The following is a 27,780-nucleotide window of genomic DNA, read 5'->3' on the forward strand; positions in this document are numbered from 1 at the left end:
CAACCTCTCCTTGAACATCCCCAGGGACAGTGACTCCGCCACCTCCCTGGGCAACCCGTCCCAACACCTGACTGCTCTTTCTGAGCAGAAATGTCTTCTCATTTCCAGCCTAAACCTCCCCTGGCACAACTTGAGGCCATTCCCTCTAGTCCTATCGCTAGTTCTCTGTGACAAGAGGCCGACCCCCAGCTCCCCGCACCTTCCTGTCAGGTAGCAGCAGAGAGCAACGAGGTCTCCCCTCAGCCTCCTCAACACCCCCAGTTCCCTCAGCCGCTCCTCACAGGACTTGTGTCCCAGGCAGCAGCACGCAGAGACTAGAGAGGCCCGCACAACCTGCAATTTTATTTTATTTAATATTTACTTTCCAGTTTCTGTCGCTCCCCTGCAAGCTACCTCCGACCCCGTCCCTCCCCAGCTGCCCGTTCCCCGCCCCTGCGCCGAGCAGCCCGCCCGGCCCGCGGCCCGGCCCCGCCGCCACGTGACGGGCGGAGAGCGGCGAGGCAACATGGCCGCGGCGGGGTAAGCTCCGCTCCGCTCCTCGGCCGCGGTACCGGCGCCGTGCCCCGGCCGCCCGCCCGCACCCCCTGTGGTGGCCCGGCCCTGCCGAGGCGAGGGCGGCGGGGAGGAGCCGCGGGGGACCCCTGGGGGGTCGGGGGTGGCGGCGGGATGGTGGGGGGGGGCTCCGGGCGGCTCGCGGTGCAGCCTGTCGCGACTGTCGCGACAGCCCTGTGGTGACAGCAGCCCGTGTGTCGCGGTGGAGCAGTCGGGGGGGCCGCGGGTCGCGGCGGTGCCCGGTCCGTGCCGGCTGTGTGCTCACAGAGCCTCCCTGCCCCTCTGCTGGGAGGTGATGCTGGGCAGAGGCACACGCAGGTAGCACGGGGGCTCGCTGCTTTTTTACGGCTGAACGGAGCCGGTGTGACCCTGCTCGCAGATTTGGGACAGGGCCCAGCGCCAACAGTCCTTGCTCGGTCCAGCTGACAGGGGAGCTACGCCACAAGGCAGGGAGCGGATGGGACATGGGACGGGACAGCGGCTCAGAACTGCTGAGGTAGTTAGAAGAAGTGCTTAGCTGGCAGTGAGGGACACGGCCAGTCTGCGCCATAAAGGCAGCGGTTGCTTGTACTGTTTCCCTTGCAAAGCGTAGTTCCCTTACAAAGCCAGTGCTGCTGGTAGGCCTCTTGCACTGCACATATTTGATGTGGAAACAGCATCAGAAATTGGCTAGAACTCAAGCTGATGTTGATGATTCGGTCTGTTCCTCAAAACAAATAAATAAAGCCCAGCTAACAGATAGATAACTTCTGGAAGAATAGTTTCACGGGTTTCTTAGCTTTATTAAAATCTGGATCCTGTCATCATGGCCTCAGTGGAACAGCATGGCAGACCAGGAGTTTTCTTCTGAAAACCAGGGGCACAAAAGACTAACTGAAAACCAGAAATAAAATGGAATTCCTGGTTGCCAGTGTGTTCTGGTTGTTGCATCAAAACAAAACCAAAACATTAGATGGATCATACCATAACAAAATATCTCTCTGAAAATATAAAACTTCTGAAATAAGCTTTGAAAATCAACAGTTCCAGGCAAAAGAAAAATATCCTTTAAAGAAACAGATGCAGTTTAATGTTCTTAGCTACACTTTACTTTGAGTATAGTAAAAGAGCTCTTGTGTGGGCTTAGGCCTAAGTGATCATAAAAATTGTATGTGACAGGCAGCAGGGAAACTGCCAGCTGCTGTGAGAGGCCTTTCCAGACTGAGTAATGGCCGAGTTCTGGAACCAGGCTAGTAAAATGAGGAAGCTGAACTTCAAGTGTCCTCTCCTGGTCTTGCAAGTAGCCATTTCTAACACTGACAATTGCTTATTTGTAGAAGTTTGCATAGGTTCAAAGATGAATGTGCTATAAACCAGTGCTTACTTCTAATACTCATCATTACAAATTATCATATATATAGTTCTGCGTTACAGTTCTGAGTTGAGTTTGTGGCTGTAGACACCAGGCTCCCTGTACTAATGGAAGAATCAGACCTTGAAGGAGCAGCCAGGGTATCATACCTAAGTTCTGATATTTTTATGTCTTGTGAGATGTAAAGTGGGTGACTGATCAGAGATCACAGACCAAAACTGAATGCTTCCAGATCCTTCTTGAGAAGGAACTTTGTGATAGTATTGTTAGGTGGTGAATTCACAGAGAGCTTTGTTTTGATCCAATTGCATGTGTATTTCCAGGATTGATACACGAGGCAGTCATATACGTGCACCCACCCAACTTACTGTATGTGACATTGCAGTGAATTATAGTTGAAACTGAAGTGCTAAATAATGATCATGGCTATACTGCATAGACACAGCATTTTGAACCAGTTGGGTTGGAAGAAATATTGGGGGAAAAAAAAAGACCAGGCTGGTAGTAACCTACTTACCTGTCGTGTATGTCTTGCCAATAGAGCAATGGTCACAACAGAGTGGTTACACAGCCAGTCCTGTGTTTGAAGACATGTACTGTCATCTTGAGTATTGACAGAGTTCTCTTACCAAATCGCTGCTTGCAACAGAAAAGCACCCGTGTAGCTGGGCTCTTTTTCTTTAGCCTTAAACACCTGTGTAGGTGCTAGTCTCTGACAAAACTCTGCAGAAATTGTGGAAAGCTGGTGCTAGGGCCACGCGTACAGAATGAGTCAACCTCTGCAGGCAGAGCAAAGTAGCACCTTTGGGTGTCTTGCTGTGGTGTTACTTCGTCTCTATTTGGTGAGGTTGCCATGGGTTTGGTGTACAAGTGGGTGCAGGAAGGAAGACTTGGAAGAAGCAAATGTCTTAGCCTGTTCTTCCCTGAAAGCCACATGCTTTTCTCCGCAGATTCCCAGTTGTGAAAGCAGACCTGCTGCATAGCAAGTCTGTACAATCCAAGGCATTAGTTCAAGTATGAGCAGAGAACCCCAGCTGCTAAGCAGTATTTGCAAGGATGTTCAGCCCAGCCCTCCTGTGTCCTTCAAACCTTGCTGTGGGATATTGGCACGTGCAGCTATTGTGATTGTTACTGCACCCTTAAAATAGAGACCAAGGCCGTGCCTGCGACAAAACTGTGCAAATCTAAAACAACTGTATATGATCAAATGATGAACGTTGTGGCATCAGACTTAAGCAGGGAGGGTAGGATCAGGTATGTACATACAAGGAAAACCCCTCTTTTGTCATGGGGTTAGCTAAAATGTGCAGAAGAGCAATAATTTTATATCGTAAAGCATTTCAGCCTGAGTGTTAAGACCACACTAAAAGATAGTTTTGAAGCAGTTCAAGGAGACTACCAGTAAGAATTCCTGCCTGACATCATTATTTCTCCTTTGGTCTCACTTTGGTTGTCAAAAGTTTTAAGTGCAGTAAAAGCATTAATGGTAAACTTGTCAGAGATGAAAATGCATTTGTAGCAGTGTTTTATCAGCTCTGGGTTGTAGGTGTAGGCCTAGGAGAGGAGGGAGGTCAGAGCCTGTTTTTTTTTCCAGAGAAAAAAAAACGTGTGAAGATAGTAAAATTACAGTGGAAGTGTCTTTTGTTCTGTCCTCTGAAGCAAAACATAAAAAAGATTGTGCTATAACCTCTGCCCTTTTTTTGGGTTTGTTTTCTTGTTAGCAGATACAAAGATCTGAGAGTAACCTACAGCATAAGGGTATCAGATTATGTTCTCTCATGCCTTTTATACTTGCAATAAGATGAGCATCTGATCTCCAATCCCCTGTATGGAAATACTCCAGGGGGTGATCTTGCTTGGATAACAGTTTTCAACATCTTCTGCAGTGCCAAGTTGTTGAGTCACTGCTTTGCACCTGAAAAGTCTTCCCCTTAATTTGTGTAAGGTTTGCTGTCTGATTTTAAATTTTCAGTAGTTTTTGCTAGGATTGTTTGAACTCGCTTCATTCTTCCGAGAGACCAGGGTATTCCAAGATGAAAGCTTATGCTGTGCTTCCATGCTATGCTAATGTGCCTCAATAGGTAGTCTGCAGCCCTTGTAATTATCACCTGCCATGTTGCTGGGTTATCAGGTGTGGGGGGGAAGTAATAAAAATAAATACATTTGGGTTTTGTGCACCATCAGCTGAACTCCCAGGCAGACAGTTTGAAAATTGGATTAGTAAGAGCAATCTTTCACCTTCTAAAATTACTTACACTGTTACATAAAGTAGTTATAAACAAGTAAAATAAAATATTTTATTAGCTCTTTTATGCTGTGTCTGCAGTATGAAATTATAAGGTTTACATTTCTGATGCTGATAAAGCCTTTCAGGAGATTATTTCATGCAGCTATAAATCAAAGGTCACTTTTCAGATTGCCTCTGAAAACTATATAGTAATTAAGGTATGGAGCTCTGCATCTCTAAGGTTAAGTCCGGTCTGCCATTTTCGCATGCTAACAGTTTAATTGTAGCTTTCTATCATCTCATCCAGAAGCATTATCTGATAAAAAAAATGACTATCCAGCCATTCAGAAGAATGTCTTCAATAAACTGAGAGAAGCAGAGATGGAAGGGCAAATTGGACTTAAGGCATAGGTTTTATTGATAAAATAGTGTTCATCTGTAACGCTGAAGCTCCAAAGTACAACTTTGTTACGTTAAACATGAAGGAAGGGAAAAAAAGAAAAGGGGTTACTCTTAGATTTTCACCTTGTCCAATTAGAAAAACCATCCTGCACCAAGCTCTACAGTGCTTTTATAGTTAAGCTCCAAAACGTGCAAGTGTGGACCTATAACAAACGCGAATTAATCAGTAATATATTTTTGTAGTATTTTAAACACCTTAATTACTTAATAACTCTTTTATTTTACAAGCAGGCTGTCTCCCTTTAAACTGCATTCTCCAGACAGCCTTTGTTGAGTACAGTCTTTGAGGAACTTTGTAGGCTCTGGGCCGTGTTGTGCTGCCCGAGCGAGGTAGCACTGTACAGCAGGAGGTCACTGATACCTGGGGCACGCTCCTGTTGGCCATATGTGTGAGCTCACTTGCTCACTGAAGCTGCTTCTGTGCGTGCCAAGAGTAAATGTAGGTACAGATACAAGAGGTTCACAGATACTGCATGACCGTGGGGAACTCGCCCCACGCCTGCTGACTGTCGTCTTCTCCTTGCGGTTCCTGTGTCAGCTACTTCAGTGCTTGCTTCCCAGAGGGCCTCGATGAAGTTTTGCCAGACAGCGTAGCCTTTCACTTCTGTTTTCAGTAATGCAGAACTCACTTTCTTCCCTCTTCTTTTGCCTTTATTCAGCAGAATTAGGCTGTCGCTGCTGTCTGCGTCTACTTTTCACGTTACTTTACATAGAGAAAGGTAATGTGGTATGCTGTGGGCCATAGCTCCAGCCAGTTGTATCCCTTGTTGCCATCTTTTTCCTTTGGTACTCGTGTGAGCAATGTCTAATTGTAGCCAGAGAGCACTGGTTGTATGCAGCATCTCTTCCCCTCGAGTGATTAGTGTCTTGTTTGTTGAGTTGCATTAAACTTCATCTTTTCTACTAAAGTAACAAACACTGTGTGTCTGAATTGTGCCAACCACTGTCTGTCTTCCATTAACTGTTAATTAAAAAAAAATCTCTTCTAGACCTTCTTTTTGGCTGGGGAATGACACCTTGAAAGTGCCTGTAGCACTCTTTGCCTTGAATAGAAGACGGCTGTGTGATCGCCTGAGACAGAATAAGGATGTCCAGAAGAACTCAATTGTTCTGCTGCAGGGCGGAGAAGAAACCCAGAGATATTGCACTGATACTGGTATCGTGTTTCGCCAGGTAAAGGTTGAATCAGAGCTTCAAATCAAATTAAGTAACTGCCTCTAACTGCATGAATTTTTAAACCATTTTTAATTATTCTTCCTTTATCTCAGATGTGTGCCTTGCTTTGCTTTGCTGAAATAAATTGGCTTCTTTGTTACATTGCCTCTTCAGCTCTGGTTACTCTTATCCTCTCAATGCTTTCCTGTGTGGGCTCATGTGGCTTAAAGGGCCTAAACCAGTTCTTACCAGTTGTTTAACAACAACATTTAACAAAATGAACATAATCATTTAACATAATGTGCCAGACCCAGTACACATAATATTAAAGGCAGCAACTGAATATGTCTTATTTTTTTTCAGTCTTGTTTGTCACCAAAAAAAAAACCTTCTTTCTGTAATGAAACATGTTACAATGACCTAAACCAAATTAATTCATAGAAAAGTGTATTTAAAGTATATTCACTGTTTTATAGATAGTGTATTCCACATACCAGGATGTATCTCAGAATTTACAACAGGTCTTCTTGGATTAGACTCTTCCTTAAATATGTTCTCCTGTCACAGAGAGGACTTAATGACTTGTTAATGTCATGATGAACACATTCTTAGTACAGATTCATTTTGTTTTATGAATTTAATTGAGCAGTTCTGTGTTTTGAAGAAACAAAAACAATAAATTCCTGTCTAGATAGTGTGCATCTTGGTGTAGTTATTGGTCTGCTTTTAGAGATGCATGTTTCAGTGTATCAGAATGTATGCCTGTCTGTACCAATATTCATCTTTGTATTGTTTGGTATTTTGTTATTTGCATGTTTGTTTTTAAAATAATTCTTGGCTAAGAGCTGTTGAAGCTTCCTTTTTCTCTGCGGGAGATTGAGTCTTCACTTCAGGATCAACCCAGTGAATCTGCACTCTGCTTTTGCCTTGTCCCATGTGACATGATTATTTCTTCATGATACTACATTCCCTAATTCTAGACTGGAAGAAAGTGTATTATTATGCTGAGTTGACTGTTGTTTATTTCCTATAGTAGCTTATTAATCTCTGGTTATTTCCAGTTGCCAGCAGAAGAATTTATTAAAACCTAACACTAATCAGTCTGAAAAGCTTGAAACCTAAACCACTTCCTTTACTTTCAGAAGCAAAATAGATCTCTTTCAGTACGTAGTGTAGTGTATTTTTAGAGTTGGTAGAAATGAGGGTTTACTTTTAAGAATATATTTTGTCTTAACCTAGGAATCTTACTTTCACTGGACTTTTGGAGTAACTGAAGCAGGCTGCTTTGGAACAGTAGATGTTGATACTGGAAGATCCATGATTTTTGTTCCACAACTCCCTGAAAGTTATGCAGTTTGGATGGGAAAGTAAGACATACCTTTTAACTGTGTTAAGATGTATCTGGGTATTTAATGCAATTGTCTGAAGAGCTGAAATGTTACCTGATTTTAATCACATGCCTCCAAATCATTTGGTGTGAATTGTAGTGATTCGTCTGTGCAATGATGCAAAATGTGATCAGTTGATATTGATCAGGTGACATCCAATGATCCACCACCATTCTGGAGAGAATACATGTCCAATTGAAACCCATGAATCTCCTGGTATCTATGAAAGGAAGCTGAACAATAAAGAAAAGTAGAAGTCTTCTGTTAAAACAGAACAAGCTGTTTAGTAAAGTAGACTTTTTCAAGCCGCTTTGCCAGGTTGCAGCCTTCTCAGCTAATGAGAAGTGGGAGGAGGTAGTTTAGCTTTTGATATTTTTATTTATTTATTTATTTATTTTATGAACCATCTGACTGGGGAATGTGATTTTAATTCTGTTATGTGAGTATGCCATAAACATCTCTTTTTCTATCCACATAGGTAGTAAATATTGCTCAGTGCTATAGTAGTGAAGGGATTAATTTATTTATGTGCACATTTCCTTTCTCAGTCTTAATAGTATTTATACTGTTTAACAAGCTGTAAATTTTTTTTGGTGTCTACATGGTCTCAGAATATTGGATTACTTCTAATTTAATATTTTAAGCCCAGGTTGCTTAGTTTCTAATTGAAGCTATCACTTATATTTTAATGCTAATTTTGGGAAAAGGAAAACAATTGCAACCAATCCCATATGCTGAACTGTTAGACCATATGGTAGGGCATGGCTGCTGCCTTCTCAGAGCGTTTATAAGAATATCACTCCCTTAGACCTGCCTTGGAACTTAAATTGTTTATGATCGCTTTAAAATGCAAATACTGCTCTCTGAAATACTTCAGCTGAGTGCTGCACCTGTATGGGAGGGAAGCTGATGTTTAACTCCCACATGTCCTGTAAACTGTTCCCTAGTGGAGGTTGTTCGCATTTACAGACAAAGCTTTTTCCTCCTCCTAGGTTCTTTTCTGCTAGTTCAAATCAGCTGTTTCATACCCATGCAAATCATACCTAATCTTGAAAGTCTTTATAATATTACTGAAATTCCACAGTGTCATTTTATATTTTTAAACAAAATGGTGTTGTTTATACATGGTAGCCTTTTTGATTTGTTGTGCAACACTAGTTATTGGTTCATTTACAGAATTACAGGTCTGGGTAAAAATGGTTTATTGCCATTGTGACTTTTTTTGTGGAATATAATGAAGCAATTGCCTTTATTGCAGTGTCTTTGTTTTCTAAATTCTCCTCCTTACCCTTCCTGCATCCTTCTGTTTGGATCTTGTTTTCTTTTCTGTCAGCCATGGCTGTGTACTTCTCCTGCTTGTCAGAAAGACGGATAAATAACTCATTTGTGAGGCAGCAGCAGTTCTGCTTCATAAGTTAGTTGGCGGGGGGTACTGCACACAGCTAGGGATTGTGTTCCTTCGCAGAAGAGTCAATTTTAAGTCAAAAGTAGCGCTGAATGAAAAACAATTTGCCTTCCATCCTGTTTACCTGCTATAGTTTCCCTTGGAAGTGCATTTTTCTGTGCATGTGGAAGGTACGATCTGCCCATTGAAGAAACATTCCTTTGATGTTGATAAAGCACAGATCTATGCAATCCCTTGTATGATATTTGCAAGGTTGGTATTGTAGTGATGTCTATAGCTGGTCTTCTAGTTCATAGTACAGCATGAGGTTGATTTGTCTGCTATTTATACTGCCCTTTATTTAATACAGATGTGGGAATCTGCTACTTGAGTTAGTCAGAAATACACAGATTCTGTTAAAATAAGTGCAGAAGGCTCTTTGCTCCTACTGTATTATGAAAAGTCTTGTGTAATGTTCCAATGTGCTTCCACTTTTGAAGGACGTACCTTTGGGCTCCATCAGAGACATCATTTAGGTAATATGGCAGTCAGAAAGGTTAACCTTTTTGCCATTAAATACTGCAAAAGTGGGACTACTTTGCTTCTTTCAAATTGCAGTGTTAGGTTGGCCAAAACCAGTGAAGCGCCAGTGAGAGCATTTGGTTGGAGATGAATGGATTATTACTTTACAACAGAGACCATGAACACTAGAATTATTTTTAACTTGCCAGTTGCACTTGCTTCTGTAAGTAAGGGGTAATTTTGCATGCTGATGAGTGTAGGAACTCTCACCAGCTCACCTGCTGGTGAATGGAGAGGAGATGACTGCACCATCCTGGGCTGCTATCTGCCAGTATCCTGTAGTACTGGTGGTGACAGAACTAGCACTTGTTTGGGAATGTTACTCATCTTGTAGGGCTTCTGTCTGAATGTGTATGCTCTAAAGATTTGTAAATAGCTGTAAGGCGATTTTTAGAAGTCCTTCAGGCTAGAAATAACCTCTGCAGATTTAAAAGGGAGGAGAGATTTAACTAAACTCACAGTTTAGACAATGAATGTTCTCAAAAAAAAAAAAAAGTGGTAATTGCAGAATTGTTATGAGGGTATTTGTTGGACTGGTTGTCCTACTTCCCTGTTGAGAAGGAATAACAACAGTCAGTCTCTTTTTAAATTTTGAGCATGGGTAATTCTCCTGATGTTAGGCTAGTCCATTTTTTAGTTGAAAAGATTTTTTCCAGACGACAGCTAAAAGAACCATTTTGCATATCTACTGATTTTTATTTTTTTTAACTCTGCCCACTACTCCTCCAATTATGTGTATGACAGAAACCAAGACTTTCACGGGATGGCTCAGAGTATAAGGTTTTGCTCTTCTGATTTTTTCTTTTTCTATTTTTACTTTTGGAAGAAGAGAAAATTGGAAAGGCTTCAGAAGCGTAACTGTGTTGTGAATGCCCCTCTTTTTCTGCACAGTCTTACCTAGTCAAGTTTGTGGTGCAAAGCTGTTCGCAATTGTTTTTATTCCTAGGAAGCATTAAGCTGGTATGACTGTATGTCTTGCACAGAGACTTCAATTTCACTAATTATTGCTGCACCTGCCATTTACCTCCTTAATTATAAATGACAGAACTAGTCAGTGTGCTGATTAAAGATATTTTATAAAGTAAAACATACTGTACAGCAGCTGCTTTATGTGGAGTGGATGCCAAAATAACTTAATTGCCTTGCCACCTAAAGAATGTTTTTAATGGAAAACAAAAATATTTAACACTTTCATTCTCTAACTTTAGAAATACATATTAAATGGGACAGAGCAATATTTATAAGCAATTTCCTTTGTTTTCTTTCAAGCCCTGATGGCTAATTGGTAAGTGTAACAACATTAACGTTGCATCTGATGTAAGTAATATTTTCCCATGAAGCTGATTGGAAGATATCTGTATTTGTGAAGTATAACCTTGGCGTGGCACTTTGGAGCTACAGTAAAACACAATGAAATGCCTTACAAAAGTCCAGATTTCACAGTGACCTAATGAGGAAGCTTCTCAAACATTGTCAACATTTTCAAAGCAGATTATAACTAAAATCAAACCTTGGTTTTGGTTATTTAACTTGCCTGAGTTCAGCAAAGCTATCAAATTGTACTGCCCTTTGAAAACAGTGCAAAATTACGTATTTACTTTTTCCCAAGAATTTATATAAAAAAAGTTTTAAGGCTCCATGTTTTAGTTTTTTCCTATAGACTATAAGTGGTCATAAAAATTAGAAGCTTAGATGTGAAGTAATTTTCTCGTTCTTCTTTATGAGGATACATGAATTTTTGTGGCATTTGTATTTTGAATAACTGAGTGTTAAGTTTATGTACAGCATGGTATGCTTATCTGGCTGTGTCATGGCAGCTGAGGCTGGTGCATTGATTGGCCCAAGGTTTGGCTTCAAGAAGGCAAGGTCTGTACTAAGCCCGCTCTCTGCAAGCTCAGATTTGAGACAACCCCTGACAGGTAGAGGGGTGTATGTGGGTGCTGTAGGGGAAAAGCTGTAAACCACCTTAATCGTTCTTGATGCAGATTTTGCAGGAATGAAGGAATGATTAAAACTCTCTAGACATTTTAATGATGCTCTACTTCTAGGCCCCTTCCTCTGTAACGTGCTCTGGAACTGTGTATCCAGACAATATACTCTTAGGAGGGTCTTAGTTTTACTTTCTGAACTGATCTGGCATGTCATCCCTTGATACTTTGTCTGGCAGTTTTTCCTTTAAGGTAAAATATACTTGAGGTTTTCCTTTTCCACGTATATCAGTTCAATCCTTTCCCAACATTTACCCCGTTCCCTTACCCAAAATTTTTGTTATTCAAAAAAATAATAAAATTTGTTTTTTAATTGCTTTAGGTCATCTTATTACTGTTTTGTACCAACTAGCAATTGCAATTTATTTGCAAGGTTTGTTACCACCTGCAAATACCATCTGTGGATCTCATGAACATACCAGTCCTGCTTCTGCTTCTGAATACCATCAGAACTAATTTCAGTCTTTGCAGTATCCCACTAATCAAGACTTACAGTCTGTTGCTGTTTATCACTTTAACTTCTGAGAACATCAGTCTAAATTGATACAGCACTTCTCAGCGTGGTAGTTGGAGGGTTTCCCAGCCCTTGAAAAGCTCGTCTTTTTATTTATTTTTTATTTTCTGCTTTAGGCCTTTCAAGTCCAGGTCACATCATAGTGTTCCTGCCCAAGCCAATTTGAGTTGATTTTGGAAAGTAAGGTTCTTCAGAGAGATATTTATCAAATAATTTACTATTATTCTGGTAGTACATCTGTTACTTCATTCAGTCCTTTTGGAACTCTGTCCGGTAAAGCTCGTTGCTTTTGATTGACGATAATGACTTGTCTAATTCCCCGTGCTGCCTATTTTCCAAGATTCTGTTTCTTTCCATAGTGTGGTGATTCCTGTTTCTTGTCTTCCATTCATTTATTACGGTATTACTCTGTGGATAAAAAAAATGCTTCTGTAGACTAATTAGTGTCTGAATTGTGCTTGCCACTTCACTGATGATTGTTTTTCTCTAAATAGTGCTGCTCTAGTGCTCTGACTTCTCAAATTATCACTTTAGTTGTCTCAGTGTTGCAGTTGCCCACAAGCCTCGTTAATCCAGGACAAATGTGTACTGTTCCTATCATGTTTACTTCAGTGATTATTTGTATAAATCTTTGTTTCTTAGATGCTTAACTTTCTTTGTGTTTTTGCTGACAACATTTAAAAAACATGTCATATCAGTCTATGGATTTGCGGTCACACCAGCGTGCACCTTTGACTGGATGCACAACTGGATGCAACTCTGGAAGTGTTGAAGTGCTTCTTTGTCCTCTCCTCTCTTTCATTTAGGTGTGTTGAGAATGGACCCGAAGTAAATGTGCCTAACAGTACTGCACCAGAGTTTTTAGATGTGGCTTTAAACCACAGCATGAGGAAAGTTAAATCTTGCCTGTGCGCGTCTCATGCCTGTGGTAAGAGGGGAAATTTTGGTAACCCGCACCAGGCATTTCTTATTTTATATATATACTTTATTTAATGCACTAGTAGGAGTATCGAGTTCAGTGGTATAAATTCCTGATAACATTTTGAAATATCAGAGAATCCAAGTTTTTTTTGATCAGGCATGCCATCTGTTTTTCCTCCAAGGATTCAGATGCTGCTGGTAGAAAAGCAAGCTGCAGCAAAAGCAATGCCCGTGGGGATTTTCCAGCAGTGCTCCAACAAGGCTCTGCACCTCCGCTCTGTCTTCTGCTGAGCAGTTGCCTGGTTGGAGTGCAAAGCTCTTTGCTTCTCGTGAGCTAGGATTCGAGGAGGCACTGCAGGATGCAAAAAACCCTCAAGTGAAGTATCTACAGCATGGCCTCTGTTCTTACACTTGTAAAATTGCATTCTCAGCTGCTGCTGTTAACTGTTTCTCTTTAGGTTTTGTGTTTGCTAGGACCTTTGCTGTGTCTGCCCCAGCACACTCGCTTTCAGTCTTTGAGGCAGGACTCTGGAAGAGTATTGTTTGCATTGTGCTATGTCAGGAGAAATGTACAAAGGGGAAAAAAACAACAACTGTTTTGTAAAATAGGGTAGAGAAAAGTGCAATGAATATTAATGCATCTTAAGAGCTAAATGTGAGTGAAAAGCAGGCAGGTTGTGTTATACTTGCTGTGTATCCCTCTGCCTGTGTACGTGCTGGGGCTCTCAGTGTAGGAGCTCTTCTCCTCGACCCTGCTCCTAGGAGATGCCAGGTGCTTTTTTGTCTTAGGGCAGTGTGGTGCAGTGGATCAGAGACTGTTTGCATGGATAGGTTCTTTGTGTCCAATGAGTTGCTTTGGTAAATTCCATTAATTTCTCTGGTTTTGCTTCCTTTACAAGTTAGAGGATAGGAGCTGTTCAGGTTGCCATAACACTGCTGTAAACATCAGTACTGCTTCCTTTCATTTCATATGGTACATGCTGCACACATTTCGGACCTTGCTGCAATGCTTCAGTGTGTGGGACATAAAATACTGCTGCTTTTCCTTCCAAAATAGGTGTGCTTCCAAAGTGAAAGCAGAACCTCTGCTATTGACAGATGCAATGGAACACTTCCACGAAGTGGAACAGTGTTGCTATATGGTGACCTGGAAATTATACTTACCCTCTTAACCAGTGTAATTCTTGTGTCCTTTTTTTGCAAGGAGAGATTTCTTACGAGCATTTGTCAACAGTATTATGCCATGGGAAATGATTTTGTGATTTCAGTATATAAAAATTTCCTTTGTTATAGCTTTTTCTGTGCCTACTACAGAGTCCTTCTCCGAGGCAAAAAGAATTTATTTGCAGAAAGAAATAAAGTAAAGGTTATCACCTTGCAAGTTTTCTGTGATTTTGTTTTTTCAGGTAGCTCTTGATAGTATCTTTTAAATATCAAATCAAGATGCTGCCTCTTGAGATAGAATTTATAGAAAGCTTAAAGGTCTTTTCTTTGGGGAATGAATGTGATGGGAACAGCTGAGCAGGGGCCGTGAGACAGCCTATAAAATAGACGAGTTTGTTGAGAGTTTGGCCTTTATTAGGAAGAACTGTAAGAGTCTCCTCAATAATTTATTTCTGATTTCTTAAACCCAACGGTCTGTATGTTGCTCGTAGTTTTCCTGCTTCTGCGTAAGCTGTTTGTGACCTTGGGAAGTCAATATCTAACACCCAGTGTCTGGCATCCAGTATCACGCATGTGGGCTCTGCTGTTTTGTTGTTCTCCAGCATGGGACCTCAGTTGCAGCCCTGCAAGCCCTGTGAGCCTGAGTCTCAATCTTCAGTTCAATTTCTGTTAACTTCTGATATATTTTTTATATCCATCTGCTGTAGTTTTTGTATCCCTATTTTTCTGTATTATATCAAAAGGAACAGGGAAAAGAAGTTTACATGTACGCAGGCATTTCTGTCCTTCAAAGGATAAACAGAAATCTAGAGACATGTGGAAAGGGACTAGCGTTAAGGTTGTCAGAACACATGCTGGAGGCAGCCTGTGATACCAGCGAGCCCATTAATACTGTTTCGTGTTAAACCTAACAGGATGCCTTTTAATCTTCCTGTTAGGTAGTGAAATTCCTTTTGGATATATAGGTGATAGCATTTTTTAGACAAAGTCAGGAACATCTGCTGGTATCTTGTAAAGCCTCCTGTGTTGCTCTTTCTAGCAGTTCTCAACACCCCCTTGTTTGGTTAATGTTTTGCCATCTGTTAACGTGATGATATTGTAATGAGGAGGGAGTTTATTGGTGAAATTCTGACAGTATTAAAACATTGCTTCAGTATCCCTTTTCTTCCTTCACCTCTACTTTGCTGATGCATTTATTTATCTGGGTTTATTATTGCCTAGGTTCTTACCCTTAGTATGTAGTCCCACTGAATTTTTTACTTTTCTTTAAGCTCTTTCTAGTAAGGCCTGAAGTTGTTTACTGGGTGGAATTTGAGTTGCTGAGGGCTCTGCTTCTCCATCCAATTTACTCCTTGTGCATGCGTTTCCTCTCATAGGAGGAAAAACGCCATGTAACTCGTGCAGTGGCTTTCTAGTTGTGAATTTGTGTGCGCTCCAGTGCCTTGTTAAAGGCACAATGTGCAGGCGTATGTATGTGTGTGCTTTGCTGAGTAGAGACTATTTGCTTAAGAAGTGAGTGGTGGATTATGTCCTTTAGTGTGAATGTGAAACTTAAGGTAAAATGGAAGAGGCAATATTATTGTATCCCCATAAAACCAAAAGCATTGACTGTAGAGTTTGCTAGTTTTAGCTTTTCCATCTCACTGCCTTAACAATCTTCCCATTCTGATTTTGTGGTATGAGCTTTGAGAGTTTTTCCATGCAGTTGTGGCAATCATATCTGGAGGACTTTTTAAGAGAGCACTGCGCCTTGAACACTATTGTATAGAAATCCTTTTGCTTTAATCATTAACAATGTCTTTGATATTTGCCTATTATACTTTTGCTTCAGCTATGGTAATTCTTTTAATTACTGCTTGTAGGAATGTCAATTTTTGGTAACATCCAGAGGCTGTGAGTCTTCAAGACTCGTTTGTACTAAGCAGTGGATGAGGCACATGGATCTGTGTTTGAATTGCAGCAGGTAGTCTTTAGAAGGGCATGTCTTGCTTTGTGTCAGTACGTACTTTCTTCCTCTCTAAGATGCTAACAGGTCCTCAAAACAGTTGCCGACTTTGACGCAGAGGAAGAAGTGATTTTTATAATGTAGAAATAAGCATAACAACTACAATGCATTGAAGCGTACCGATGGTTCTCATGTACCTGCCTGTTTGGACAAGCTGATAATGAGAACTTAGCTAATGGGAGCTCTGGATGAGGGGACAAGCTTAGGGCAATGAGTTAGAATGACATGAAAGAAAGCAAAACTGGCAGCTGTAAGTCAGACCACTGCTAGTAGATGGAAAGGTGCAGCTGCCATTTCTGCAGTGTTACTGATAGAACTGTTCAATAAAGTATTTTCATTCTGTATTTGAGGAAAACAAAAAATATGTGAAGCATTACAAAGTGATGGTGATGAACTTTTTTCTCCTCCAGTGATAAACATGCAGAAAGTTGAATTGCTCCTAAAGATAATGTTTTTATCTAGATATTTTAAAAGAGCTGACCAAAGGGCTCTCCCACCTGCTGTAGCAATTCAAATATGGAACAGAGAGTAGATCCTGTTCACAAAATCTAACAGCAGGATATGTAACAATATTAGATGCCTGAAAATCAAAGCATCTAGAAATCAAACTAAAGATCAAACACGCGTGCTTATTCTGATCTCTCCTGGCTTTTATAATCTGTGAATCGCTTGCAGACATGTTAGGAAATATAAGGTATGTGAAAATAGCAGTGGCGTTAAAACAGTCCTGTGAAGGGCCCTTGCAATTCTGTGGACTTTTTATTAGTCTAAATGTCCGGCAGTAGACTAATACAGGACTGGCTGATGCAGCAAACTCAGTGGCTTGTGGTCTTTTTTTGTGTGTGTGTGTGTTTGTTTTTCTCTCTCTTTATTGTATTAGCAGGACTGCAGAAAGCTGAAGCTTTTTGCTTAATCCATGTTGTGGGTACTTGCCCTGCTAAAGGTGCTCTGGTCATTTCTGAGGTATTCACCTGCATTTACAGATATGTTTGAGTGTGTATCCACAATCCTTTAGTAACCAAATAAGCATTCAGGGTGAAGTTAGCCTTACATATCATGCCAATATAAGCAATCTAAGTATACCTCATAGATGAAAAGTGGTATTTTTTGTGCTCAAGGGTGTTTTTTTTAAGTATATGCTTTACCTGTACTTACAGATTTTTTTTTACAATGGTGCAGTCTCAGACATTGGATCTGCATCCCCTTTCCCCATTGTTGCTCTAAATGTTCAGACTACATAGAATAAAATAAATCAGCATTTTGTGTCAACCTGTCCTGGTTGCTCTGCCTGAATAGGATATTCAGACATAACCAGATTCCCCAGTAATTTGTTTTTATGCTATAAATTAATGTCTACTGCCACATAATATAGAGGAAGACAAAAACAAACAAACAAAAAAACAGTACTTGGAGATGAGAATAAGTGTTACGTACTAATTGTGATGGAATAAATCTAATATTTTTAACCAGAAAAAAAATAATGCATAATTACAAGTAAATATTCCTTTGCACCCCAACCTATAGCATTTTTTAAGGTTTCTTTACACTTTCTGCCAAGCTGCTTTTATAGCTGGCTATTTATTATAGGGCGGCCTATTTGACAAAGTGATAATTAAATAACTCCTAGCGTTAAAAATCTGAAAAAAAAATAAAATAAAAAAATTCCCACTGTGAATTCAGTTGAACCAAATGGAAAAGTTTAGAATAAACTTGAAGGCTATGTTAGGGCATTCAACTGACTGCAACTCCTGCTTCCTAGTTTGTAATGTTTCTCTCCCTTACTCTTTTGATGGCAGTTTTTGTTTGGCCAATGTCTAAGAGAAATGGGATATTACTTCAGTGTCTGACTTAATGTTTCACACTGTGTGTTTATAGTGAAAATATTGCTCCTTCTCCTCCTTCTCTTTTTCACGTTGCTCCCTCAGTAGAAATTTTGTATATCAAAGTTGTCACTTGTGATCAAAAGGTGAGTCTTTGCTGTTTGGCCCTTTAATAAGGCTTCAGCTTTTAAAATTAAAAAGCACATCCGAATTTGAATATTTTCTTTAAAATGTAGGATATCCTTAGCATGTCTCAATTGCTTCAGAGCAAGAGACCAAGTAGGTGAGCTAGAACGAGGAAGAGGAGGTAGGAAGCAGCAGCAGACTGTAAGCACATTTGGTATTTAACCCAAGACAACTCAAGGTTTTTTTTTGTGATGAGTTCTAAGTGGTGAACTAGAAACAGTCTCCTCTTGTAGGGAACCTTTGGTGACAGCAGGAGAATGTATTACTGTAAATAAGTAAAATCTTGGGCTCCAGCCTGATCTTTCTGACTGCTGTAATCTGTGAGATGCCAGATTTTTGGCAGGCCTCTTGGGTGACAGGGTGCTTGGGCTTGATAGAAGTCTGGAGTTGCTTATTTCCATGAGGAGATAAAGTGATGACTTCTGCTATTCCAGAGGCCCACTACTGACATTTCTAATGTTCGCTAGGATTTGCTAGGCTGAATTATAAAACTAGAGGGAAAGGAGATTGAGCCTTCTGAGGTCTCAAGTGCATTGTTCTCTGTAGGTTTCTGCCCATTTATGTTTACAGTGAATCTAAAAGTTTTTATACAGTTCTTTCCCCCAAAGCCTGTAAAAACTCGGCTGTAGCTTCTCTTCACATCTGCTTACAGAAGTTAATTTTTTTGGATAGGTCAGGAAATACATGATTCAATAATATTTGGGATCATGTCTTCCACTTGGGTAATTCTTCTAATTAATTTATGACTTGCTGTGGGGTTTTCTGCTTGCAGTCTCTGTAGTGATTAATCAAAATTTTGAAACTGGCAGCCCATAGCAGTTTTACAAAAGACGAAGCCAAACCTAAAAATTGTAACAAATTAACTTATTCTACCTGCCTGAAAGTCATTTATAGAGAGAAGTACACCTAATCTCTATAAAGCATCAAATGTACTGGAAATGATCAGAACTGAATATAACCTTTGGTTTCCATGAGGCCAGTGAGCATTCTATGCAAGGTATAATTCCCTGTGACAGGGATGGTCGGTGCTCGACTTTAACCTGTTTTGCATTTAAATTGTGTAAAAATGAATCCTGAACCCTGTCACTGCTGAGAAACTGCACTGCTTCTCTCTTGCAGTAACTGATGACGGTGCATGAGGACCTTTCATAGCTTGCCACCAAATTGTGAGCTCTGGTGTTGGTGCCAGCGGTAGCTCAGGGTGAGGTTACGCTGGTACAAATTGCCTCTGAATACAGCATGCCTGGATGTGGTTGGAGCTCTGTATAGGAAAAATATGGTGGAGAAGGTTTTAGGATCTAAAGTGTGGGAAGAGCTGGTGAGATGTCCCAGTGGTGGGACAGAAAGTAGCACGTGGGCTGAAGTGGAGAGAGAATGGAAAAGTTTGGAGGGATTAGAGGAAGGTCTTGGTGAGGGTCGTATTTGCTTTCCTTTCTCTCTGAGCTTTTGTTTTGCCCTCTTTACTGCTTTTCTACACGTGATGGTAGGGAATTTTTCTGCTTTTATGCAGACTTCCATGTGCGTGGTTTCCTTCTGCCTGTATGGTTTTGCAAAGGGTGGGGCTGTGCAGAAAGCTTTCCAGTAATCCATGGGGAGAGGTGGCTTCAATACTGAAACGTTGTGGCTCCCGTGGGATGGGTAGGGGATGGTAGTTTGTGGGAAGTGTATGTGAATTTATTTTACCAGTCAGAGGTGCTAATGAATGACAAAAAGACATGAAACAAAACCTTGAATGCTTCAGAGAGGAGCTGAGAAGTCTTTCTGTACTTTGTGCTAAAAGTTTGCTGGCTTTCAGCGCGAGGCGGCCAGAACAGGACCGGAAGGAGGGATGTGTTTGGGAAGCTCGGAAGCTTGTCAATGGGTGTGATGGAGTCAGAAGTGTCTGAAGGATGACCTGGTTTAATAAACAGAAGCTTAGAACAGAGTGGGAAGCTGCTGTTTTCTTTCTGTCCAAGTACAGAAAAAAATCCTCAGCCTTGAAAGGATGAGGAACTAATTGTGTTCCTCAGATGAATGTGTGCATTCGTAAGGGGAGGTGCTGGATGAATTACAGCTGGAATGGAATCGATAATGGTTTGATATTAACTGTAACAAAATTAATTTAGTGGCACTTTGCTGTAGACCATGCAAGTATATGAATTAACAAACCAAGAAAAGGACATCAAAAACAGTTTGTGGAAAGATGTAAGTTTTGTTATTGACATGTTGAAAAGTGAGATCTACTCTTACTTAAATGACAATAAATGGAGTTAATAAAATCCAGCACGTCTGTGTGCTTACTTTTAAGAAATGTTTAATTTACAAGAAATGGTTATCAGATTCAAACAATACAGGTAATTGTAAATAGTGCTTTGGAGGTGTTTCTGTAAAGGGTAAAGCATACCGTAAATTACCATTGGTTGTAAATTAACTGGTTTTACAGTGAGGATCCTTCCGATACCAGAGGAATTGGTTGAAACTAAAAGAGAACAAAAATGGAAAATGCTAAATCTGTTTATGATGTTTCTGGAATATTAAAGTACTTTAATGTGTGAGGAATGAAGGAGGGGGGAAAAAGAGATACCTACACTGGAAGCAGAGTATGCAGAAGTTGGAGGTAAGGGAACTATAAAGTACAGGGTACAGAAAGATAAGGAGATAGAGATATTTTTTTAATTATATGCAAAATTAACCAGGGAGGGAAGATAAATGATAATTCCTTTGCAATTTCAAGCAGTGATGGGAAGAGTCCACAAAAGAAGCATTGCAAATGAGAACTTACAATGAAATGTTTGTGTTACTTTTGAATAATTATTTCACAAATAATTAGATTTAAAAAAAAATATCTGCAATTTGCTGCTTTGGAGCCTGCTTTCTTCATGAGAATACTAAAAACATTTCCATGTCGTTGTTTGTGTCTCGGCCCAATATAATTTGGACCACAAAGGAATGTAAAACAAAGAAGTAGTGCACAAGATTGAAAGGATGCCTGAAATCAGAGATGCAGCCAGCTGGCAGCACAGACAGCTATGCCACATGTCTTTGTCACTGAGCACCTCCTAAAAACATTGGGTTCTTGGTCCCACCGCTCTGCAAGTCAGATTCTTTTTCCAGTCTCTGGCCTAATTTGCTCTTTTCCCAGGTGGACTTGTGCTGCTGTGGAGTAATGTTTAAACAACTGAAGTTTCTGTCCCATCACACCTCTTGCCCCCCTGCTTTCTTGCAGGAAGCAGAACGCACAGAGCACTCCCAGCTCCCCTTCTTTGTCTGTGTTTTTCCCCCTGTTTCATTCCTCTGAGGAAGGGTGTAGGGTGGGTGTTTTTCTTTTTTTCTTTTTTTTTAATTTATATTAAGTTTTCAGAAGTCCTGATCATTTTTGTTTCAATATCAGGGGGAGATAGAGATTGGAATTATGGAATTGGAGAGTAAAATGTTGTGAGGGAAGGACTGAGCCATCGCACAGCCACCGTGTGCCAGCAGGGCCCCAGGGAAGTACGGGGGTGCTGGGTCACACCAGCATCTGCAGCGACAGACGGGAAGCAGATCTTTCACGTCACTCCTGCACTATTTTTCCTTTGCCCAACTGGGGCAGAAGAAGGCAGAAAGGATTTCATTTTGGACACGGACCGTGAAGTTGCACGCCCTGTTAGGTTAGAGGAGTGAAGCTGTGGGGTCCTGAGGAATAAAGGCTGCAGAACACAGCCCAACAGTCCTTGGACTGCTTCGTGTTGTGCCAGGGGGGTTACAGCAGGGAAGAGGGTCCTGCAGTGAGTGAACACCAGAGCAGAAAATGAGTATCTTGTTCATTCTTCAAATATAACACAGGGCAGAGTGGTCTGGTGCTATTTCAAGGTGCTTCCACCATCTGGTGAGTTGGAAAATTGTACAAAAATGGAAAAGTTATTTTAAAAAAACCTGTCTTGTGTAGAGTGAATGGAAAAAATATAACTTTAGTTCAGGAGGAGATCAAGAAATCCAAGTATTCAGCCTGGTCTGGATTGAAGCACAATGATTTTGTGGCCGTGGCAACTGTTCTGTGTAATATACTATTTTGAGAAATTGAATTAAGGTTAGGATTACTAAAACATTCCTTGTATCTGCTTTTTTACTGTGATAGTAGAGGATGTAATTTCTTTGTCTGTGGCCTTAAACTATTAAATGTAGCAGTAAAGCTGAATCCAAATGTTTCTTTTTCCTGTTTTCCAAAGGATTCACCCCCCTGAGTACTTCAAGAAAAAATATGCTGTGGATGAAGTCCACTACGTGACTGAGGTGAGTTGTCTCTGTGTATGAATATTTTTCTGTGAATACAAAATGGACATGTGGCAGTGATTTTACGCCTTATAAAGCATTTGTATATTTTTTTTTAATTAAAAAAAAAAAAAAAGGCTGCTACTTTAGGCTGAACACTAAAGTCTTAATCCAAAGACCATCTCATAAATAAGTCTGGGGCATCATGAGATCTGTCAGTCTGTATCTTTATCCGACAGAAACATGTTGCTAAATACATTTCTTTTTTTCAATGCCTTGGAGATTTGAGGAGATTGCTGTCAGGGAGATTGCATGTTTTAACTCTGACTGAGAGCCTGCACTTATTTTATGCATACAAAGAGCTTTGAGGAATAGCTGCCTGCCTACCTTATTCTTAGTTCGTGTTGAATCACTCTAATATTTGACTAAGCAACCATTTTCATATTTTTAAACGCAAGTGTGACTTTCTTAGTCAAGTTTCTCATTTTGTTTTTGAGCAGATGTTTATATACTTATGCACCTGGCCAGTCATCTTTTTTTTTTTTTTTGAGGAAGGCTCAGCAGGATGAGGGCAATATTCCTGCCAAGCTCTGTGGTTGATTTTCGTGGAGAGCAGCTTGAAAAGGAAGATTCTGATATTTCTGTCCCTGCAGAACACTAACTATGACTCACAAGACCCAAAACTTTTCTGTAATCAGCTGTGAGGATGTTTCATTTCATTTTCATAATGAGTCTAATTATGAAATGAAGTTTGATCCTGTATTTCAGTAGCTGGGGTGGAGGAAGCTGTGCAGAGGTTGCTTTTTGACGTGAGTTGGAATCACACAGAGTGCAGACACTCCTCTGTCAGGCAGTGAAAATTGCAAGTGGAAAATGCATGTTTTGTTTAAAAAATAAAAATCAAGTTTATTTTGGGTCACTTTAGTTGCTTTGGCTCGCTTTCCATCAATAAATGACTTTATTACAGTTCTGTTCTTACTGTTTAGAAACCTCACTAATGAGGAAAAGAGCTCATAAGGTGGAGCAGTACACTTTTCCAACATAAAGGCCATGTTCCACCTGGACTACTTGGATTGAATTTAGCGGCAGCTGAAGCCTGCAGTTAAACTATTTAGCTTTCAAAGGTTCTGTCTATAACTTTTGCCTGATTTGCCAAGGAAGTGGTTTTCCACCATCAGGATACTAGGGGCATTTTGCACAGGATGGTTTTATGTCAACAAATGACCCATCTCAGTAGGCATGTAATCCTCATTTTTCATTAAAAAATAAAATTTGGAAATGGTATTTTTATACCTCGCTGCCATATGTTTTATTTTATTAATATTATTACTATGCTAATAAGTTATTTTAAAGTTCGTAGAACTGTGCTGCATGGAATTACATTGTCTGTTCATTGCCTCAAGAAATGTTTAGTTCAGTGCCCATGATTCTGCAGCAGCTCTTGAAGCCCAGTTGCTATTCGTGTATTGAAAGGGCACCATCAACTTAAGCACTGCATCTCCCTAAATATTTTATGATCTGCTGATTCTTGTTGCAGGTGTCATGTAAGAGTAAAATATCTGAAAGGTATGAGAAGAACGATTTTGTCTTTCCAAGTTGTTTAGTCTATACACAGTAAATTTTGATGAAATAGGTATCATTGTGATTATGAGGAAGAAAAAGAAGTAATAATAATCTAAAACTTCTTTTTAGATATCCAATGTCTTGGCTTCGAAGAAACCTTCTGTGCTTCTTACTTTGGTGAGTGATACTATTCTGAAGAGTAACTACCAGTTTCCTTCAAAAAGGAGATCAGTTCATTAAGTCCTTCTATACACTGTCATTCCCTCCCTATCTTTCCCTCCCTATCCTTCCCAAATTTGAGGCCATCTGTCTGTATTAATGTATTCTTCTGGCTCCTCCATGACCTCAGGATATCTAACCTCTGGGTTTCTAGTCTATGTTCTCAAAAGCTTTACCTGTGCTCTGGAAAAACATGACAAGCCTATCTAATGTTGACTGTGCTATTCTCCAACCTCTCTAATGCTGCTCAAGCTATGTCATGAGCATATCTGGACTTTTCTTTGGGTACCCCATAAGGATTCAGGGAATTCTTATTCTGCATATACTGGGTTGGTAATAATAACTTCTGCAAGAAGGGCATGATGGAATGCCTGCAAAATATTCAGAAATGGGCTTGCTCTGGAAGTGGGATGAATGAGTGGAGGTAAAGCCTGCAGACTGCTTCTTCCCTGTCACCTTGTCCCCAGCTTTTTTCCCCTGATGTGTTTGGTAAACCTCTCTCACTGTTATAAGTATCTGATTTGTTGTCTTCAGTCTATATAAGAAATGATTTGCTGACTCCGAGCTTTCCCTTACAGCAAATGCAATGGCAGCTCCTGGATTTCTTGTTTTCCCATGATAGTTGCCAGACAAGTCTTACAAAAAATCCCTCCTTAGGCAGACGTACAGTATGAGATCTGAGCTTTTTATCCATTAAGAAGATGTGCTAAATACAGTCTTCAGTCTTTCTTCCACACTATGTATTAAAAAGATGAACCTATAGTTTTATTTCATGTTCTTTCAGAGAAATGAGAGTGAAAGGGAGTATTTGTCCATCTTGCATTCCTTATCGTGCATTTCTGCGCATCAAGTTGTTGATCAGTTATCTCTCTGAGAGCGTCCCATTGTAGCTGGGAATTTACACAGATTTCTTGTTGAGAGGATGGAGCTGTGATGCTTTCACATTCCTCCCACTGCCACGATGGAATTCATAGAGAACGGCAGAACTCTTCTCTTAGTGTTGGCTGAAGGGAGACGTGGTCCTCTCCTGTGGTCTCATTCTAAATACAGAGCTGTACTGCTGCTCCACAGGGTTTCCCATATGCATGTCAGAAGTGTTCGTCTGCTGTGAAGCAGCCAAAATCCTCATGCTTATGCTACTTGCTTGAATGGAAAGCTGTAGGGAAGCGGCATGCAGATTTAAATAGTAAGCATTGCCAAGGCAGTGTGGAATAATTTATTTTTAAATGAAATTACTTTAGAAGAAACCTTGCCTGTTTGTTATTCGCTTGCACTTTATTATCGTATAGGTCTCTTAGCGCCTTTCAAGGCTTAAGGGAATTGGAAATCCAAGCCTGCCATTTTCCTAAGCAGCATATCCTAACCTGAGTTCCATGCTGGTCTCCTTTGAAACAAATGATATCTTAAATTGGTTTACGTTTGAACAAACTGTTTTTTTTTGTTGTTGTTTTTTCTTTTCCTTTTTGTAATAGCGATTCAAGGAAATGTACAAGTTTTCCTAAAAACTTAGTGCAGTTATGTTCTCTCCATGATTTAAATTTTAAATACTTGTATTTGGCTCAGAATCATGGTCCTTTTAATCTTTTTTCCCTCCCAAGCGCGGTGTTAATACTGATAGCGGAAATATCTCCAAAGAAGCTTCATTCGAGGGAATCAGCCAGTAAGTGACACAGCTTTTTATGTATTAATTGTTTCATGATAATATTTAATTCATTTTTATTTCACATTTAAATGATTCTTTTCCTGATGACATAATGTTGAATGGCAAATCAAATGTATTTATACTTCTTTGGAATAAAACTTTTGACATGTTTCTAATGATTTGAAAAGTGTGTGTGTGTGGGAGATTTGGAAATCTTTTACATCAAAGATCATCTGATGTTTTTTGTGTTTGCTTTAAGCAGCTAAAACCAAACAGACCCACCCCTAATTTCTGTTTCCATTTTTAGGGATAGAATATTTGATTTTCAGATTTCAGAAACATGGATTTTTAAGAGTAGCTTCTTTCTGTTTTTGACTTCCTTGTACAGTGTTAAGTCAGGTATTAGGAATTCTGGTATGCACATTTTTTCTGAAAAGATACAGAATTCCATGTCCAAAATAAAAGATCACCTTTCTGCTTAGAAATGACCTTTTACTGTCCCCTTATATTGTATTTTTATGGAGTTTGGCTACTAGTAGACTGAAAATGTCATCCTACATGAAGTATTTTGAAAAGGCAGTTAATAAAAATACATCAGAGACTGCTTTTGGAAGTGCGGATGATGACCTCAATTTTGAATTAAATGCAAATATTTTTTTTTGATATCCTAAAATGAGATCATTTTTCATTTTATCTCAAACGTATGGCAGAAAAGAAACAAAACTTCCCATTAAAAAGCCTGTTAAAATAAACACTTGTGCTGAGATGTTGAGTAGGTGGCCTCTTTTGTGATCCTTGACTCCTGGTCACCCTGCTGTATTTTTCCTCCATCCACCTCTGTCCGCAACATATTAACTCTGAAGTGATAATTGCAGTGCACAGAATTTACTACGATTCTGGGCAATCATTTGTATAGTCAGATAGCACGTGTTCTCCTGGGACAGTCTTTTTTCCGTGTTATGTGAACTCAAGTCTGGAATCTGATCCCATAATTACTTTGTTCTCTCTTCCACAACCTCAATGGAAACTTAGTGAATGTCAGGATTATTGGGGACCCTGCTGGCAGACATTTAGACATCTTTTGCTGGCCAATGAATAAAATATAACTATTTCAGAACATAATCAAACCATTTTGAATGAATATTTGTGTCCTTTCTGTTGCTTTTACCAAGGAGATACTTAGTTACCTTATGCTGTGCAGGTACAGATGGACTCCAAAATCTGTGCAGTTTTGGAGTTCAGTTTTATTTGAGACACTTCCACATGAAATATAAGCAGTTATTAACTCCAGCAGTAATTCTTTTTGGGAAATATGTACAAAGGTCCATTTGAAGTATCAAAATTCCTTTTTTCTCCTGAATTTCACTGAGACACTGGAGTGTAATTAGTAACATGTTCTATTACTAGTCAACATTAATGTAGGAAGCCACTTGACACTTGACTTGAGATTTTGATAGCGTGTGCTCTGAAACACTTCAATGGATTAATGGTATTTTCTCTCTGGCTTCCCAGTTTGTGGTAAACATGCTCTTTGTTTGCTCCAATTAGAGTACTTCAGTCTTTAGGGGAGCTTTCTGGCAGTTTAGCAGATAACTCTTTTGAGATGTGTTCCCCCTCTCCACCCCTAGGCACTGAACTGTTCATTTTGCTGCCTTTGACAGATCTGGTTAGTGTCTTCCCCTCTCCTCCCATACTTGCAGTATGGGAGAGTGCTCATTGATTTTGTTGTTGAATATGCTGGAGATCCACTCCATCTCACCTCTTCTGACAGATACGGTGCCCTCAAACCACTTGTCACCCAAGTCTTTCCTTGATCTCCCTAACTCCTACTCCTGTCGTCTCGGGGGGCCGTCAGTTCTGTCATTACAGCGCGCTCAGCTTCTGTGCCCGCGGTGCACAGCGGGGAGATTGAACGCTGCAAACCGAGGGTGTGCACGAGGGGTGAACTTCCTTTTAAAGTCTGCGCTCAGATTTTTGTAACCATATGTAAACCAACCAGTTCTGCATTTCTTTTTGACACAGACCTAAACCAATTTCAGCATTGCTGCTTTTGGGTTTCTCCTCCCTCTCTTATATCACATTCCTTTACTGAAACTTGTGTATTTCTAAGGTATTGATCTCTTCTAAGAGTACTAAAACTGTTGAGCTTGTACCAAACAATGCGTTCTTTCACACCGTGCTCCCCCATGCCTACCAGTGATTGCACATTTTCCCCTCCCATTGTCCTTTGCTTGGTGAGCCTCTGGTTTAGCTGTGGGGTTGTACTTTATTCCTGTGTTCTTGTTTGCTTCTGTTTTCTGGCTACCTGCTCAAGATGTATCTGCTTGCTAGGGCTCTTTTGTGTTTCTCCTAGTCCCATTTGTCTTATATTCTCCTAGACTGACTATGCTCCAGTGGTGTGTAGTGTTTTTTTTTTTTTTTTTTTTT

General features: G+C 40.1%; 1 protein-coding gene across 2 annotated transcripts in view; it reads left to right on the forward strand.

Moving 5' to 3' along the window:
- The first annotated feature begins 363 nt into the window (after positions 1 to 363).
- PEPD (peptidase D) overlaps positions 364 to 27,780 on the forward strand; it is a 134,245-nt gene continuing 106,828 nt past the window's right edge. The window contains exons 1-6 of one of the 2 annotated variants that reach the window (XM_027466968.2): positions 364 to 519; positions 5,582 to 5,765; positions 6,987 to 7,114; positions 21,887 to 21,950; positions 23,622 to 23,669; positions 25,310 to 25,371. In XM_027466968.2, the coding sequence (XP_027322769.1) occupies positions 506 to 519; positions 5,582 to 5,765; positions 6,987 to 7,114; positions 21,887 to 21,950; positions 23,622 to 23,669; positions 25,310 to 25,371 (500 nt within the window). In that variant the 5' untranslated portion in view covers positions 364 to 505. The remainder of the gene's footprint in view (positions 520 to 5,581; positions 5,766 to 6,986; positions 7,115 to 21,886; positions 21,951 to 23,621; positions 23,670 to 25,309; positions 25,372 to 27,780) is intronic. The other variant, XM_072043961.1, reaches the window with a different exon arrangement.

This window comes from Anas platyrhynchos, chromosome 12 (assembly GCF_047663525.1).
Source record: "Anas platyrhynchos isolate ZD024472 breed Pekin duck chromosome 12, IASCAAS_PekinDuck_T2T, whole genome shotgun sequence".
Classification (NCBI taxonomy): domain Eukaryota; kingdom Metazoa; phylum Chordata; class Aves; order Anseriformes; family Anatidae; genus Anas; species Anas platyrhynchos.